This window comes from Lemur catta, chromosome 5, assembly GCF_020740605.2.
Source record: "Lemur catta isolate mLemCat1 chromosome 5, mLemCat1.pri, whole genome shotgun sequence".
In the NCBI taxonomy this organism is placed as follows: Eukaryota; Metazoa; Chordata; class Mammalia; order Primates; family Lemuridae; genus Lemur; species Lemur catta.
The window spans coordinates 14,632,721-14,648,602 of record NC_059132.1 but is presented as its reverse complement, the minus strand read 5'-3'; the positions used below and the strand labels follow the sequence as shown (position 1 = coordinate 14,648,602).

Below are 15,882 nucleotides of genomic sequence, written 5' to 3'. Positions count from 1 at the left end.
ACACTTTTTGTGTAATATGATAGGTTCCCAAACAAAATGTAGTCATTGTGGTGCAAAGCTTTTTCCAAAGCTTTGACTTTGGAATCCTTATTATTATCATTGATGACATTAAATCTAACAGAAATCACTTGTTTTCTTACATTGTTAACTACCTAGTTGACATAGAGTACTGTCAGTACCAATGAAAACTGGAAGAGTTAAAATATTTTGGAATTTTATTATCAATAGGTTGGTTTGCTTTTAAGTGCTTTTAAAAGTCTTTCTTGTTGTCTCATAATTTAGGGTTTGTCTGATCCAGGTAATTATCATGAATTTTGTCGATTTTTGGCTCGTTTAAAGACAAATTATCAGCTGGGAGAATTAGTTATGGTGAAGGAATATCCTGAAGTTATCAGATTGATTGCTAATTTTACCATTACTAGCCTACAGGTAAGTAAAAATATGTAATTGATATTAAACTGTAGACAGTTTTAAAACAATTTCTTGGTAAGGGTTGGTGGAGGTATTTTTTAACGTCTATTAATTTGAGTACTTTGCTGAAAATATTCATTATAAAGTTTTAGGTGAAGTTCTCTGTAACATTTATGATAATAAAAATTGAGAAGTCACTTAAATATCTATAATTGAAGAGTGGCTTAAGAAGCTATAGTAAAATCTGTGTGAATAAAAAGAAGAATATTTTTACAGATTGTATTATGGAAAAATGCTTTTTATAAGTTTGGGGGAGAGGATATAAAACCATATTTTCCACATGATATCAACTCTGAAAAATATTCATGGAACAATTAGAAGGAAATATAATAACATTTTAATCATGATCATCTATCTCCTAGTGGTGGAGTAATGAGAGATGTTGATTTCTTTATACTTTTTTGCATTTATCAAATTTGCCATATGAAATGTTTATTAGTTATATAATCAGAATTAAAGTTAATTTTAAAATGTATGTTTAGTAATTTTGCTATATAATTCTTATTCTAAGGAGACATAATGTCATTTTAAATAACTTTTGCTTTACTTCTTTGCAGCATTGGGAATTTGCTCCCAACAGTGTTCATTATTTATTAACTCTGTGGCAAAGGATGGTAGCATCAGTTCCTTTTGTGAAATCAGCTGAGCCCCACCTATTAGACACTTATGCACCAGAAATCACGAAGGCCTTTATCACTTCTCGGTTGGAATCTGTTGCCATAGTTGTGAGGTATTGAAAAACTATATGTTTTTGTTCTATTTTCATCTTTTACTTCTTGAAATTTTTTAAGATTGAGGTATAAATTTGAAATTCACCACGTTTAGTGTGCAGTTTTAATGAGGTATAACAAGTGCATATGTTGTATAGCTACCATCAACCCCAAAAAGTTCTGTTGGGTCCTTTTGTAGTCATTCCTCTCCTCGCCTTCATCCCTGGCAATTACTGATCTATTTTTGTTTCCCTGTAATTTTTGTCTTCTCCAGAATGTTGTATAAATGAAATCATATAGTATGTACCATAATGTACCTAGCATAATGCATTTGAGATTCCTCCATACTGTGTCAGTAGTTCTTTCCTTTTTATTACTGAGTAGTCCATTTGGTGGAAATATTACCTTTTGTTTACCCATTCACTTGTTGCTGGACTTTTGGGTTGTTTCTGGTTTTGACTGCTGTAAAAATTCCTGTATAGATTTATGTACAAGCGTAAGTTTTTGTTTCTCTATGGTAAATACCTCGGTTTAGGATTCCTGGGTTGCATGGTAAGTATATATTTTACTTAATAAGAAGCTGCCAAACTATTTTCCAAAGTGGCTATAACCATTTTGCATTCCCACTAGCAATGTATGAAAGATTCAATTGTTTTGCATTTTCACCAGCACTTGATATTGTCAGTTTTAAACAATTTTAGTCATTTTAATAGGTGTATAGTGGTACCTCATTGTGGTTTTCGCTTAATGACTAATAATAGTGACCATCTTTTCATGTACTTATTTACCATCTGTATGGATTCTTCTGCAAAGTATCTGTCAAATCTTGCTCATTTTTTAATTGGGTTGTTATATTGAAATTTGAGCATTGTGTATATTCTGTTCACAAGTCTTTTTATCGTACATTTGTTGTGAATATATTTTCTCTGTCACTTGCCTTTTCACTTCCTTAACAGAGTCTTTAGAAGAGCAGAAGTTTTCAATTTTGATGAAGTCTAATTTATTCTTTATTTTGTTTTATTTCTCTTGTTTTTGGTATCATACCTAAGGAATCTTTAAGCCAAGGTCAAAGCAATTTTATTTTCTCTTCTAGAAGTTTTCTAGTTTTAGGATTTACATTTAGGTCTATGATCTATTTCAAGCCAATTTTTGTATACTATCTGAAGAAGAGCTCAAATCTTTTTTTTTTTTTTTTTGGCATATGGGTGACCAATTATTCCAACACCATTTGTGGAAAAGACTGTCTTTTTCCATTGAATTGCCTTTACCCTGTTGTCAAAAATTAATTGACCACATACATGTGGTTCTATTTCTGGACTGTGTTCTCATTTATCTATGGGTCTACCGTTCTGCCACTAACCTTGATTACTGTAGCTTTATAAGAAGCTTTGAAACGAGATAGTGTGAGTTCTCCAACTTGCTTTTACCTTTTCAAAATTGTTTTGGCAACTCTACCTTCTTTGCTTTTCCATGTAAATTTTTGCATCAGTTTCTCAGTTCCTACAAAGAAATCCTGCTGGGATTTTGACTGAGATTGAGTTGAATCTATAGGTTAATTTGGGAGAAGAATGGACATCTCAACAATATTCAAGTCTCTCAATGAGCATGTCTATCTTTTAACTTATTTAGCTCTTCTGTGATTTCTTTCATCAGTCTTTTGTAGTTTTTAGCCTTTAGATCTTGCATATGTTTAGTTAGATTTAATTAGTATTTTATGTTTTCTGGTGCTTTTGTAGGATACTTTTTTAAAATTTTAATTTGCAATTATTCATTGTCAGTATGTATTAATAGTTGATTTTTGTATGTTGATTGACCTTGTATACTGTGACCTTAGTAAACTCCTGTAGTAGCTCTGTTACCTTTTTTGTGGTTTATTTGGTATTTTTTGTATTTTAATAATATAATCTTCAAATATAGACAGTTTTATTTCTTACCTTCTAATTGATTTCTCTTTTATTTCTTTATCCATTATAGAATTTTATTTAACGTAAAGTTTATATGTGGTGAATGAAAGTACATCACATTCTAATGTTGTCTGCAACTTGTTCTTATATGTTTGCAGAGATCATTTAGATGATCCCCTGGATGATACTGCTACTGTGTTTCAGCAGCTGGAGCAGTTGTGCACTGTCAGCAGATGTGAATATGAAAAGACATGTACTCTTCTTGTACAGTTATTTGACCAAAATGCACAGAATTACCAAAAACTTCTGCATTCAGCTTCTGGAATAACTGTGGACATGGCAATTCAAGAAGGTCAGTAAATTTTATGACTGTTAAGTATTATGTTGAATATTAAGTGACATCACTAATCACTTTAATAATTTTATTGCACATTATTTTTATAGATTTCCCCCAGTTCCTGGTACCCTAATAAACCATTAATTTTTATTAACCTTCTGGGTATTTTAGTGGCTTAATGGTTGATTTTTAGGTCCCCTTTATAAGAGTCATAGGAAATACTTCTCTCTGGAATCAGTATCAAGAAAAGCTGCTAATGATCCTTGAGTAGGTAGTTTATTAACATAACTATTTCTTAACTAATTGTGTTTCCTTCTTTGCTATAGCTTAATTACAAACTTGGAGCCAAATTTCAGCCAGTAAAAAAAGTCATATAAGAGCCCATTATGGCTTAGCTTTTATGTATTAGCCTTTAAATAGCTTTATTATTATTCTTTAATTCCTCAATTTCCTCATTATTTTGTCTTGTATCCTTTACTGAGGGAGAAAGTATTTATTTTTGTATATCCCTTTAAATTCTTTCAGGAGCATAGGGAATAAAAATAAATAAATAAATACATTTTGCAGATTTTTAAAATGTATGTATTATGAGAATGGAATTGGATTTACGCATTTCTAATAGGGACTTTAATTATAGTTTCATAATTTTTTTTCATATTTGTTTCTTTTATCTTGTTTTGGAAAATGAGTTTGGTAAGGGATTATAGTCAAGTTTATTTCCTATGGCTTCTCATCTTAACTCTTAAAGAATTCTTTAAAAGATTTTTTATGTTTACATAATGTTTTTCAAAAATACCTTTTATTTATTATCTATCCATCTTGCTTTAAGTCACACAATACTGGTGAGGGGCTAGATAGTGTAGGTCAGTTAATTTTCTCTACTTTTAATGTTCTTTCTTTTATCAGAATCTTATTATTTATAAATTAAATGGGGAGAACTAACAGTTTTGTGGCATTTAGTCTCTTCATTATTGACGTCTTTTAGCAGAGTTTTGAAAATTTTTAAATATCAGGTATATACAAAAGTATATTTATATATATTGAATCATAGAGAATAGCAGTAACAAACACTATCATCTAGCTTAAGTAGTACGTCAGTGCCAATATCTTTGCTGCACTCTTTGATTCTCTTTGTAAATCTATCCTCCTGCCTACCGGTAGAAAATACTTCACAATCTTGAATTTTGTGTTTACCAATTGACTCCTTTTCTTCATAGTGTTACTGCGTAGGTATGTATTCTGAAAATAATACATGGTTTTGCATATTTCTTAACTTTATATATATGGAATCATACTGTTTTTATTTTCTATAACTTTATTATTTCTTAGTATTGTATTTATGAGAGCTTATATTGATGCATATAGCTATAGTTCCTTCATTTTTACTACCAGGCACTGCTATGTTGTTTGAATATACTTCAGTTTATTTATGAATTCTCTTGTCAATGGGTATTTGTTATTTTCTCTATTTTTTGCTAATAAAAATTAGTGCTGCTGTAAAGATTGTTGTGTATATCCATTATATATTCAGGCTTAGTAGATAATGTCAAACTATTTTACAAAGTGATTGTACACCTTTATATCCTACCAACAGTGTTCAAGCATTCCCATCAATTTCTATAAGGAATTAGCAAACTTTTTCTTAAAGTGTCAAATAGTGTTTAATAAATGTCTCTCATGCAACTACTTAACTATGTCTTTGTAACTAGGAAGCAGCCATAGACCATATTCATGGCTCTATTTCAGTAAAACTTTATTTACAAAAACAGTAGGCTGTCCCACAGGCTGTATCTTGCTGACTTGGATCTAGCTCCTTGCCAACAGCTCGTATTATTAGACTTCAGTTTTTGCCAATCTAGTTGAAATAATATACAGCATGGATATTTTACTTTTTACTCCCTGAATTAGTAAGTTTAGCATTGTTTCGTGTTTATTGACTGTCAGTTGTGTCATCATCGGTGAAATATATGTGCATCTCTTTTGTTCATTTCTCCTTTACCATTGGATTGTCTTTCTTTTACTGATTTGTAGGAGCCCTTTATATATTTTGACACCAATCCTTTAGGTTTTTAAATTGTAAATATCATCTTAGAGTTTGTGACCTGTCTTTTCATATCATTTTGGTGTGTCTATTTCCTTAGTTATTTTCATAGCAAACTTGATTTTGATTAATTCACCTAATTTTTTGAAGAGATAATATATTTGCATTGTTCAAAAGTTTAAAAAACTTAAAATGTGTTCTGTTCCAGTGCTGTACTCTGTCCTCCCTTCTTTATCCTAGCAAGTAGTCATTCTTACTAGTTTTGCGTGTCTTTCCAAAGTTTCTTTATGCATATACAAACAATATATAAATTCTTATCCTCTCTTATTTACATAGAATGTGGCATACCACACTCACTGCTCTTCTCCTTGCTTTTTTCATTTAACAATGTTTTTTATAACTATTTTCGAATCATTATATAGAGAACTCTTATTTTTTATAGAGACATAATATTTTACTTTTTGAATGTATCATAATTTATTTAACCATTCTGTCTACTGTTGATAGCCATTTGTTTATAGTCTTTTCCTTTTAAAAGAATTGCTATACAGATAAACCTTGTAATATATGTCATTTTATGTTATGCAAGTTTATGAGGAAAATTTCTAGAAGTGGAATTGCTGTTGGGTGGAAGGTTAATGCATTTGTAATTTTACAAATATTGCCCAATTGTTTTCTGTAGGGTCAATGCCATTTACTTGTCCACCAGGAACCTATGAGATTGTTTCCATATAATCTTCAATATTCAATATTACTGAGCTTTTGAATTCTTGACAGTCCTATGTGTGAAAAATTATTTCTCAGTATAATTTAACATTTGCATTTCTCATATCAGTGAGGTCAAGAGTTGTTTAAATTTACACTGGAGTTGTTTGTTCTTTTTTTTGGTAAATGAACTATTCGTTTGCTTATTTTTCTGTTGAGCTGTGGTCCTTTTTTTTCTGATTGATTTCTAAGAGTTTTTTATAGTTTAGGAAAGTGAGCCCTTGTCTCTGATCAAAGTTGCAAATACCTTTTCTCTTTTTCCATTTTATTTGAGCGTGCAATTTGATGAATTTATCAGTTATACTATAGCTGTGTAACTGCTACCACATTCAAGATAGAGAACACTTAATTTCCTTCACTCTAGATAGTCTTCTCATGCCCTTGGATCCCCTTCTCCAACTCCTGGCCCAGCCAATCACTAGTCTAATTTCTGTCACTGTGGTTTGTCTCTCTTAGATTTTTATATAAATAAAATCATATAATAAGTAGTCTTTTGTGTTTGTTTGCTTAGCCTATGTTTTTGAGATTCAAATATATTGTATTTTGGGGTTTTTTTATTGCTGCATAGTATTCCTTATGGTAGCTTTACAATAGTTTATGTATTCACTGGTTACTGGTCATTTGAATTGCATGTCCAGTTTTTAGCTATCATGAATAATGTTATGAACATTGGTAGATAAGTCTTTGTATGTACCTAAATTTTCATTTCTTTTGGGTAAATACCCAAGGTAGATGCTGGGTCATATGGTAAATGTATGTCTAATGTTGTAAGATACCTCTATACTATTTTATATATATCTATATCATATTTTATTCCCATTAACAATTTATAAGAGTTTTAGTTGCTTCACATCCTCACTATCATTTGATATTATTTGTCTTCTTAACTTTAGCCATTCTACTGGGTGACTAGTGTTATCCCACTGTGGTTATAATTTGCATTTCCCTAATGCTTTTTGCCATTTATATATCTTCTTTTATGAAAAGTCTGTTCATATCTTTTTCCATTTTTTAAATTGAGTTGTTGGCTCTTTTTTATGTGGTATTGTGGAATTGTAAGAGTGCTTTATATTCTGTATGTAATCCCTTTTTCCACGTATATGTTTTACAAATATTTCTCCCAGTCTGTGGTTTGTCTTCTTAACTGTTTTTCAAAGACCAAAGGTTTTAATTTTATGGTCTACTTTTTCACTTTTTTTCTTTATGGGTTGAGATTTCTGTGTTTAAGAAACCTATCTAACCTGATGTCACAAAGACTTTCTTCTATGATTTCTTCCATAAGTTTAATGGTTTAGCTGTTATGTTTAGATCTGTGATCCATTACAGGTTAATTTTTTAGTTAAGGGTCAAGGTTTTTCTCCCATACAGTAATCCAGTTGTTGTAGCTTTATTTGTGGAAAAGACTGTCTTTCCATTACCATGATACCTTTGTCCAAAATCAATTGACCGTGAAATGCTAGGGTTTACTACTGGTCTCTCTATTCTGTACCATTGATCTTTATGTCTATCCTTTTGTTAATACTATATTATCTTGGTTACTGTAGTTTTATAATAAGTCTTGAAATCAGGTAACATAAATCTTCCAATCTTGCTCTTTTTCAAAAAAGTTTTGGCTGTTCAAGGTCTTGCCATATTGATTTTAGCATCAGCTTGTCAGTTTTTTCAAAACCTTCTAGAATTTTAATTGAGATTGCCTCAATCTGTACATTAGTTTGGGCCAGCTTAACAAAATTGAGTCTTCCAGTTCTTGAACATTTAATTTTCTTTGCATTGTTTTGTTGTTTTCTGTGTATCGTTGTTAAAAATTGTTCACTAAATGTATTCTGACATATTATTGATGCTATTTTAAATTTTCTGATTATTCCCTGGTACCCTATAAATCCAGAATTGACTTTTGTCTTTATGTCTTATACCTTTACTAAATTTATTTATTAGTTCTAATAAATATTTTTGTAGATTCTTTATGATTGTCTATGTGATCATGTCATCTGCAAATAAAGATAGTTTTATGTCTCCTTTCAGTCTTCATGCCTTTTATTTCTTTTTCTTGTCTTATTCCACTGGTAGGACTTCTTGTACAATGTTGAATAAAAGTGGTAAGAGTGGATATTCTTGCCTTGATCCTGTTTGTACATAGAAAACATTGAGCCTTTTACCGTTGAGCATGATATTATCTGAAGATTTTTTTAAGATAGTCATAAGTTTATGGAACGTCAATTCCTCATAGTATTTATAATAAGTAGCATGTTTTTAAAATATGCTTTTTATGCACCTATTCAAATGACCTTTTTTTTTATAAATATAGTGAATTACATTAATTAATTTCACTATATTAAACCAGCTTTGCATTCCTAGGATAAATCCTACTTGGTCATAATATAGTGTTCCTTTGTAAATTGTTAGATTAAATTTGCAAACATTTTATTTTACATCAGTGTTTATGAAAGATATTGGTCTATAGTTTTTTGTTTTCTTTTTTGTTTTTTCCTTATGATGACTGCCTGGTTTTGGTAACAGGGTAATGCTGGTTGGGAAAATGAGTCAGGAAGTGTTTCCTCCTCCTCCTGTATCTTCTGAAAGAGTTTGTATAGTATTTCTATTATTTCTTCCTTAAGAGTTTGATAGAATTCACCAGTGAATCCAGTGGCCAAGAGGGTTTATAATTAGGAATTCATTTTCTTTAATCAATATAGGACTATTCAATTTTCCTGTTTCTCCTGGGGTCAAATTTAGTCATTTGTGCCCTTCAAGAAATTAGTCTTATATTTTAATTTATTGGAATAGAATTATTCCTAATATTCCATTATTATTCTTTTAATATCTATTGGATTTAAAGTGATATCCTTTTTATCATTCTTGATATTGATCATTTTTTTCTTTTCACCTGAATGACCCAATTAGATATTTATCAGTTTTGTTGATCTTTTCAGAGAACCATTTTTATTTTCCTTGATTTTCTTCATTGTTTGTTCATTTTATATTTCATTGGGTTTTTTCCAGCTTTAATATTTTCTACCTGATACTTACTTTGAATGTTATTTGATATTCCTTTTCAAATTCTGGGTGGAGACTCCAGATCTTTTATTTCTAGGTTTTTGTCCTTTTCTAAAAAAACATTTAAAGGTAAAAATTTCCTTTTAAACATTGCTTTAGCTGCATCCTACAAATTTTGATTTTTATTATCATTTAGCTAAAAATAATATGTTATTTCTTTGTTAATTCATGGTTTATTTGGAAGTGTACTTTTTATTTACAAATGTTTGGGTTTTACTAGTTACTGTTACTGATGTTTAATTTAATTCTACCTTGATCAGATATGATTTTGTGTGGTTTCAGCTTGTTTTATGACCCAGCATGTGGTCTGTTCTGCTAAACATACTATGTGCACTTGAAAAGAATATGTATTTTAACATTGTTGGATATAGTGTTATATAAATAGAATTTAAGGTAATGATGTTCAGATATTCTTTGTTTTAACTGAAGTTTTTTTTGATCTGTTATTTGTGGAGAGGTGTTAAAAGCTCCAAATATGATTGTGGAATTGTGTATATTTTAATACTTTTCAATTTTTGCTTTTTGTAGACATTTGTAATGTAACATCTTCCTTATTAGTTTACAGATTCTCTTGAGAAATCCACTTTATCTGATATTATTGTAGCTACTCCCTTCTTATGTTTACTGTTTATGTAGTAGTATATCTTTCTTCATTTATTTCTAATCTATCTGTGTCTTTATGTTTAAAGTATATATCTTATACTTGGTATAAGATATATACCACCTTTCCCTTTTAAAAAATCCATTCTGACCATATCTGTCTTTTAACTGGAGTATTTACTTCATTAACTAAATGGAGTATTAGTTAACTAAAATGGAGTATTTAGTTGATTAACTAAACTATTTCCTTAGAATGAGGTTTTTCATATCACACATAACCGCAAATCATGTGAGGTCTGACTTTAGAGATTTTTCTCCTCTCCACCTAACACTGATGTCAAGTCAGACATGTTACTGCATTGTCTTTCTCTGTCTAGGACAGATTTTTTTGTCCAGTTTACATTTTAACCAAGGGTATAACTATTTGCATCAGATTTATGCAAGGGTTCCTATTAGACTTGTCTGTCACATTGGGCATGTCGTAGGCTTTCTCCTTTGGCCATCAGAGAAGATCAAATTCTCTAGTTGTTTCTGTGCTTATATCTCCAAATTGCAGCCTTCACGTTATTTTTGGACATTGAGGATTTATTTTACTCTCTTACCATCTCAGTAGTACATTGGTGTCTTTGTGCAAATTAGAAAAACGTTCCATTTTTTTCCAGACTGGTAAGTAGAGTATAGGCTGGATTTTAGTCCCCACTTGTCCCTTCAGTAGAGTATCTTTTTGTAGATATGTGGTGACCCTCTAAGCTTATGTTGTAATGCTTTTGTTTTGACTGATGACACAATGACAGTCTTAGTATCTTTTCAGATCTGTATTCTAGGTGGAAACATTATATTGGATTATATTATGTTATAATTTGAATGGTGTTTAGCCAGCTATTTGTAAGATCACAATTTTTTTTTAGTTTATATCACAGATAATTAGTATTTGCTTCTTTATAAGTAAAGAGTTAATAGTAACTCCTGATTCAGTGTTGGCAACTAGATATTCTGAAAGGCCTTTCTGCTGCAGAACAATCAGATACTGAATACATTTTTAATACATTGCTGGACTTATAGTAAGTACATGAAATTTCTTATGTGTTTTTTCTCCTCCACCCTTCTGTTCTCTACTTCTGTGTGTCTCTCTCTCTTCTCTGACGTCCTTCCTGAGGTGAAAAAGCAAACTTGAATCAGAGTGGGACTGATCAGCAGCAAACAAGGGCAAAAGGCAGTTTGCTCTCAAAAACAAATTATCAGTATCAATGATAAAATTGGTGACAAAGCTTTAGGCTAGAAGCAAGATAGGTGGGCTGAACCTGAGGCTCTTGAATTAAGTTGAACCCTTGAATAGGGGCTCAAGTGGTCTGAAATTGGTAGATCCCCTGGCTTCCAGCAGAAGGAAATTAAAACATTCTCTGATGGATAACAACCTTAATTTAGGGCCTTGGGAATCCTATAGATTAAGATCAATCACATAAGCGTTCATAATAAACAAAAAATCAAAAATCCTAGCACACAAACAATAAAAAAAGCTATCATGAATGAGCACTAACAAAAACAATGTATTGTCTATTAATATTTGTTAGACTTTCCTTCTTCCAAGGACCCTTAAGATGTTCGAATTGGACAGAAATATAAAATAATTATGTAGGAAATATTTATAAAGAAATAAAAACTAGAATCACAAATGAGCAAGGAACAAGAGTATGAAGAACAACCAGCAAGATTTCCAGAAGACTTAAGTAAAATGCTTTTTACTGAAAACTTTGTGATCTGAAATTCAATGGATGTGTTAAATAGTAAATTGAACCCAGCTGAGGAAAGAGTGAGCAAACTGGGAATTAGATCTAAAGAAAGTTTTAAGAATGCAGAGAAACAAGGAAAATGAAGATATTAAAAGAGAAGTTAAACAATGGAATGAGAATGTCAGATATGTCAAATTGGATCCAAGAAAGACAGAATAGAGAGGATACAACAAAGGTGATAACTGAAGAGATTCTGAGAATTTTTCTGAATTAATAGAAGACATGATCTATCAATACAACAAGTCCAACATACTCATCAAAAACAAAATCCAGCACTTTAGTCAAACGATGTAACCCCAAAGACAGAAAATCTTAAATGCAACTGGAGAAGAAAGATCACTTACAAAGTAGTATAAAATAAACTGATAACTCACAGTAAAAATGGAAGCCAGAAGATGGAGGAATATTATGCTCAAAGAAGTGAGCAAAAATAATTGCTATCCTATTATTGTATATCAGCAGAAGTGTCTTTCCAAGGACATTTTCAGACAAATGAAAGCAGAATGTTGACTACTGGTACATCTTTACTGCTGCTCCTCATTGAAGGTTTTTATTAAACATTCTAAAGGTTATTTTTCAGGAAGAAAGGCATGATTGCAGAAGGAAGAAAAAGAGTACATGGATATTGGTAAATAGATATATTTAACATAAACTTTAATAGTCTGTATAAAAAATTAATGATTATGTTTAATTTGTGAAGTTAAAAAAAAAACAACTGAGAATGAAAGCACCAAAGAACAGTACCATGTGAGAGAGAGAAAGGAATGATGAGAATTAAAATTGCCTTAAGTCCTCATCATATTTAGTAGGGGAATTAAAATGGTAAAATTTCAAGGGGAACAACTAAAAGAATAGAAATTGTGTGATTAATCTTCTATAACCAGTAGAGGGAAAATAATGAAATAGAAAAGCAAATTCAATTTTTAAAAAAGCCAAGGAAGGAAAAAAAATAAGAGCCAGAAAAAAACTAGACAACAACAGACAATAATAAAAAATAAAAAGATAGGAGCCTTGCCGATATTAATCCAATAGACATAAAGGAGTTAAATTTATAGTTAGGCCAGATTATAAATTTGAATTGTTTTTCAAAAGCCAAATACTCCTTATAATAGACATAACCCAAAACACTGAAACATGGAAAGTTGAAATTAAAAGATACAAAAAAGATGTGCTATGTAAATATGAACCTATAGGAGCTAGGGCAGTTGTTAATATCAAACAAAAATGACTTTCAGATAAAAGGCATTATTACAACTAGAAATAATGATTTGTGAACTAGGAAGTTACAGGTTAAGTATCCCAAATTTGAAAATCTGAAATGCTCCAAAATCCAGAACTTCTTGAGTACCAATATGCTCAAAGGAAATATTCATTGGTGCGTTAAGAATTTGGGGTTTTTGTAATTGAGTAGTGTTCCATTGTATATGTATACCATATTTTATTAATCCACTCATGGATTGAAGGACACTTGGGTTGTTTCCACATCCTTGCAATAGTGAATTGTGATCTAGCACCTCTTATCCTGGATAGAGCTTGAGCCCATCCTCCAAATTGAGGTATCACAAGAATGGAAGAATAAGCAGCACATGTATTCACCATCAAATTGGCACTAACTGGTCAACACTAAGGTGCTCACATGGTAGTAATATTCATTGGGGGTTCCGGGGGTGGGGTAGGCAAACTCAGAACTAATGGATGCGGTGAGTATTGTATGGGGGAAAGGCACGCCTCTAATCCTGGCTTGGGTGAGGCAAAGTCATAACATGTAACCAAAATGTTTGTACCCCCATAATATCCTGAAGTAAAAAAAAAGAATTTGGGGTTTTTGGATGTGGGACACTCTATCACAATGGAAGTGTTCGAAAATTTGAAAAAATCTGAAATCCAGAACACTTCTGGTCTCAAGCATTTTGGATGAGGGATACTCAAGTGTACAACAATTTCAGATACATAGTACCTAATGAAGTAGTCTCAAAACAAACAAAAATTGGTAGTACTACAGTGAAAAATTGACAGATCTACCATCCTAATGGAGGGTTGTAGTACATTTCTCAATTGTTGGCAGTTCAGATAAGTAGCAAGTTAGTAAATTTAGAAATGATTTCAGCAATACAATTAACAGACTTAATTGAGTTGACATATGTAAAACACTGGAACCAACAATTAGAAAATGTCAGTTTGTCATTTGGAATGTCTCCTTTTTCATTTCTGATTGAGCTTTATTTGAGGCCTTTCTCTTCTGTTTTTGGTTGATATAGCTAGTGGTCTATCAGTTTTGTTTCTCTTTTCAAAGAACCAACTTTTTGTTTTGTTGATCCTTTATATTATTTGGTTTATATTTCATTTGGTTCTATTCTGAGCTTTGTTACTTCTTTTCTTCTGCTAGCTTTGGGTTTCGTTTGTTTTATTTCTAGTAACTTGAGGTGTGATGTTAAGTTGTTAATTTGTGATCTTTCTGTCTTTTTGATGTAAGCATTTAAGGCTATGAACTTCCCTCATTGCACTGCTTTTTCTATATCTTGTAGATTTTGGAAGCGTATGTCCTCTTTGTCTTCCAGTTCGAAAAATCTTTTGATTTCCTTCTTAATTTCATCATTGACCCATGGGTCATTCAGTAGCCTATTGCTTAATTTCATGACTTTGTGTAGATTTGAGAGTTGCTATTGGAATTGATTTCTAGTTTTATTCCACTGTGATCTGAGAAGGCTACATGGTATGATTTCAATTTTTCTGAATTTTCTGAGACTTGTTTTGTGTTCTAACATATGATCTGTCTTGGAGAAAGTCCACTGTGCTGATGAGAAGAATGTATATATATTCAGTAGTTTTGGGGTAGAATGTAAATGTCTGTTAGGTTCATTTTTTTCCAAAGTCCCTTTTAAGTTGAGGAAACTCTAAAAATAGAGTTACACGATAATGGAAATACAACATTTTTGGAATATAGTAAAAGATTTAATAATGCAAAGGGAATTTATTGACCACAGTGGTTATTTAGAAAAGAATAAAGGCTGAAATGTTGGACCTAATTATCCAACTTGAGAAGTTAGAATAAGAGGAACACAGATTATACCTTGTGAAAGGAGAAAGAAGGAAACCAAGAGCAGAAATTAATGAACTAAAAAACATTTAGTAGAATAAAGAAATCAGAAGTTAGATCTTTAAAAGGACTAATAAAGGACTTCCAGTTCCAAAATGGTGGCATAGAGGTGAGTTGGCTTTACACCCCACCATAGCAAATGAAAAACAGATATACAGTGATGAGCTATACAGCAGGAACAGCCCAGAGCTCAGGGATGAGATGAGGATGAGACAGTTCCAGGGCTACAGAGCAGTGGAAAAACTCCAAGTAGATGGCAGAAGAAGCGCACTTCTATATCCATGATGCCGCTCCCTCTAATTCTGCCTGGCACCAACCACACGTGGAAAATATCTCCCTAACTCATAGTTTCTACACTTGAGAAAATAAAATTGAGGTGGTCAGTTAGCTTTTCCACATTCTTGGGTTCCTTGACAGGGGACCTCTTCTTTCCTTAACCCACAGATAGCATTGTGACTGCCTGAAGGGAGAAATATCACTGAGGAAAAGACAGATAAATGAGGGAGGTGAGACTACCATGCCAAGCTCCAGAAACTCTGCTCTGTAACTGAGCTAAAGGAGATGCCAAATCAGAGTTGCTGTTCAGTAGCACCATGCTGTAGTAGGTACATTCCCCACGTTCCATAAGCATGAGCCCCTAGCTAGCCTTCACAGACTGGTTGGATAATCCCTTTGAGACCTCCCTGCTTTGGGATAGGCTGCGTTCAGACTATTTACTAGAGCTGAGGTGAGCCTGGGCTTAAGGCTCCAACTAGAGCCAAAAAGGCAGCGAGTGATTCGCTAAGCAAATATATTTAATAAAAAGCAAAACAAGCCAGACAGAGAAAACTGTAATAAATAATCCTTCAATGCAAAGAAATCAATGTGTACCCACAAGAAACAATTGTAAACGGAACCGTGACCTCCCCAAAAGGACAAAGCAAAAATTCAGGGGCTGATCCTAATGAGACAGCAATTTTTGAGCTCTCTAACCAAGAATTCAGAATAGCAGTTTTATGGAAACTTAGTGATCTCCAAGATAACACCAAAAAACAATTCCGAAATTTATCAGAGAAATTTAACAAAGAGATTGAAATAATAAAAAAGTCAAACTGAAATGTTGGAACTGAGAAA

General features: G+C 31.9%; 1 protein-coding gene across 4 annotated transcripts in view; it reads left to right on the top strand.

Annotated features, from left to right (window-relative positions):
- The window catches only part of RANBP17 (RAN binding protein 17), a 250,922-nt gene that overhangs the window by 39,915 nt on the left and 195,125 nt on the right, over nucleotides 1-15,882 (top strand). For all 4 annotated transcript variants that reach the window (XM_045551185.1, XM_045551187.1, XM_045551188.1 and 1 more), the window contains exons 10-12: nucleotides 283-429; nucleotides 1,029-1,201; nucleotides 3,244-3,437. In XM_045551185.1, coding sequence (XP_045407141.1) covers nucleotides 283-429; nucleotides 1,029-1,201; nucleotides 3,244-3,437 — 514 coding nt within the window. The remainder of the gene's footprint in view (nucleotides 1-282; nucleotides 430-1,028; nucleotides 1,202-3,243; nucleotides 3,438-15,882) is intronic.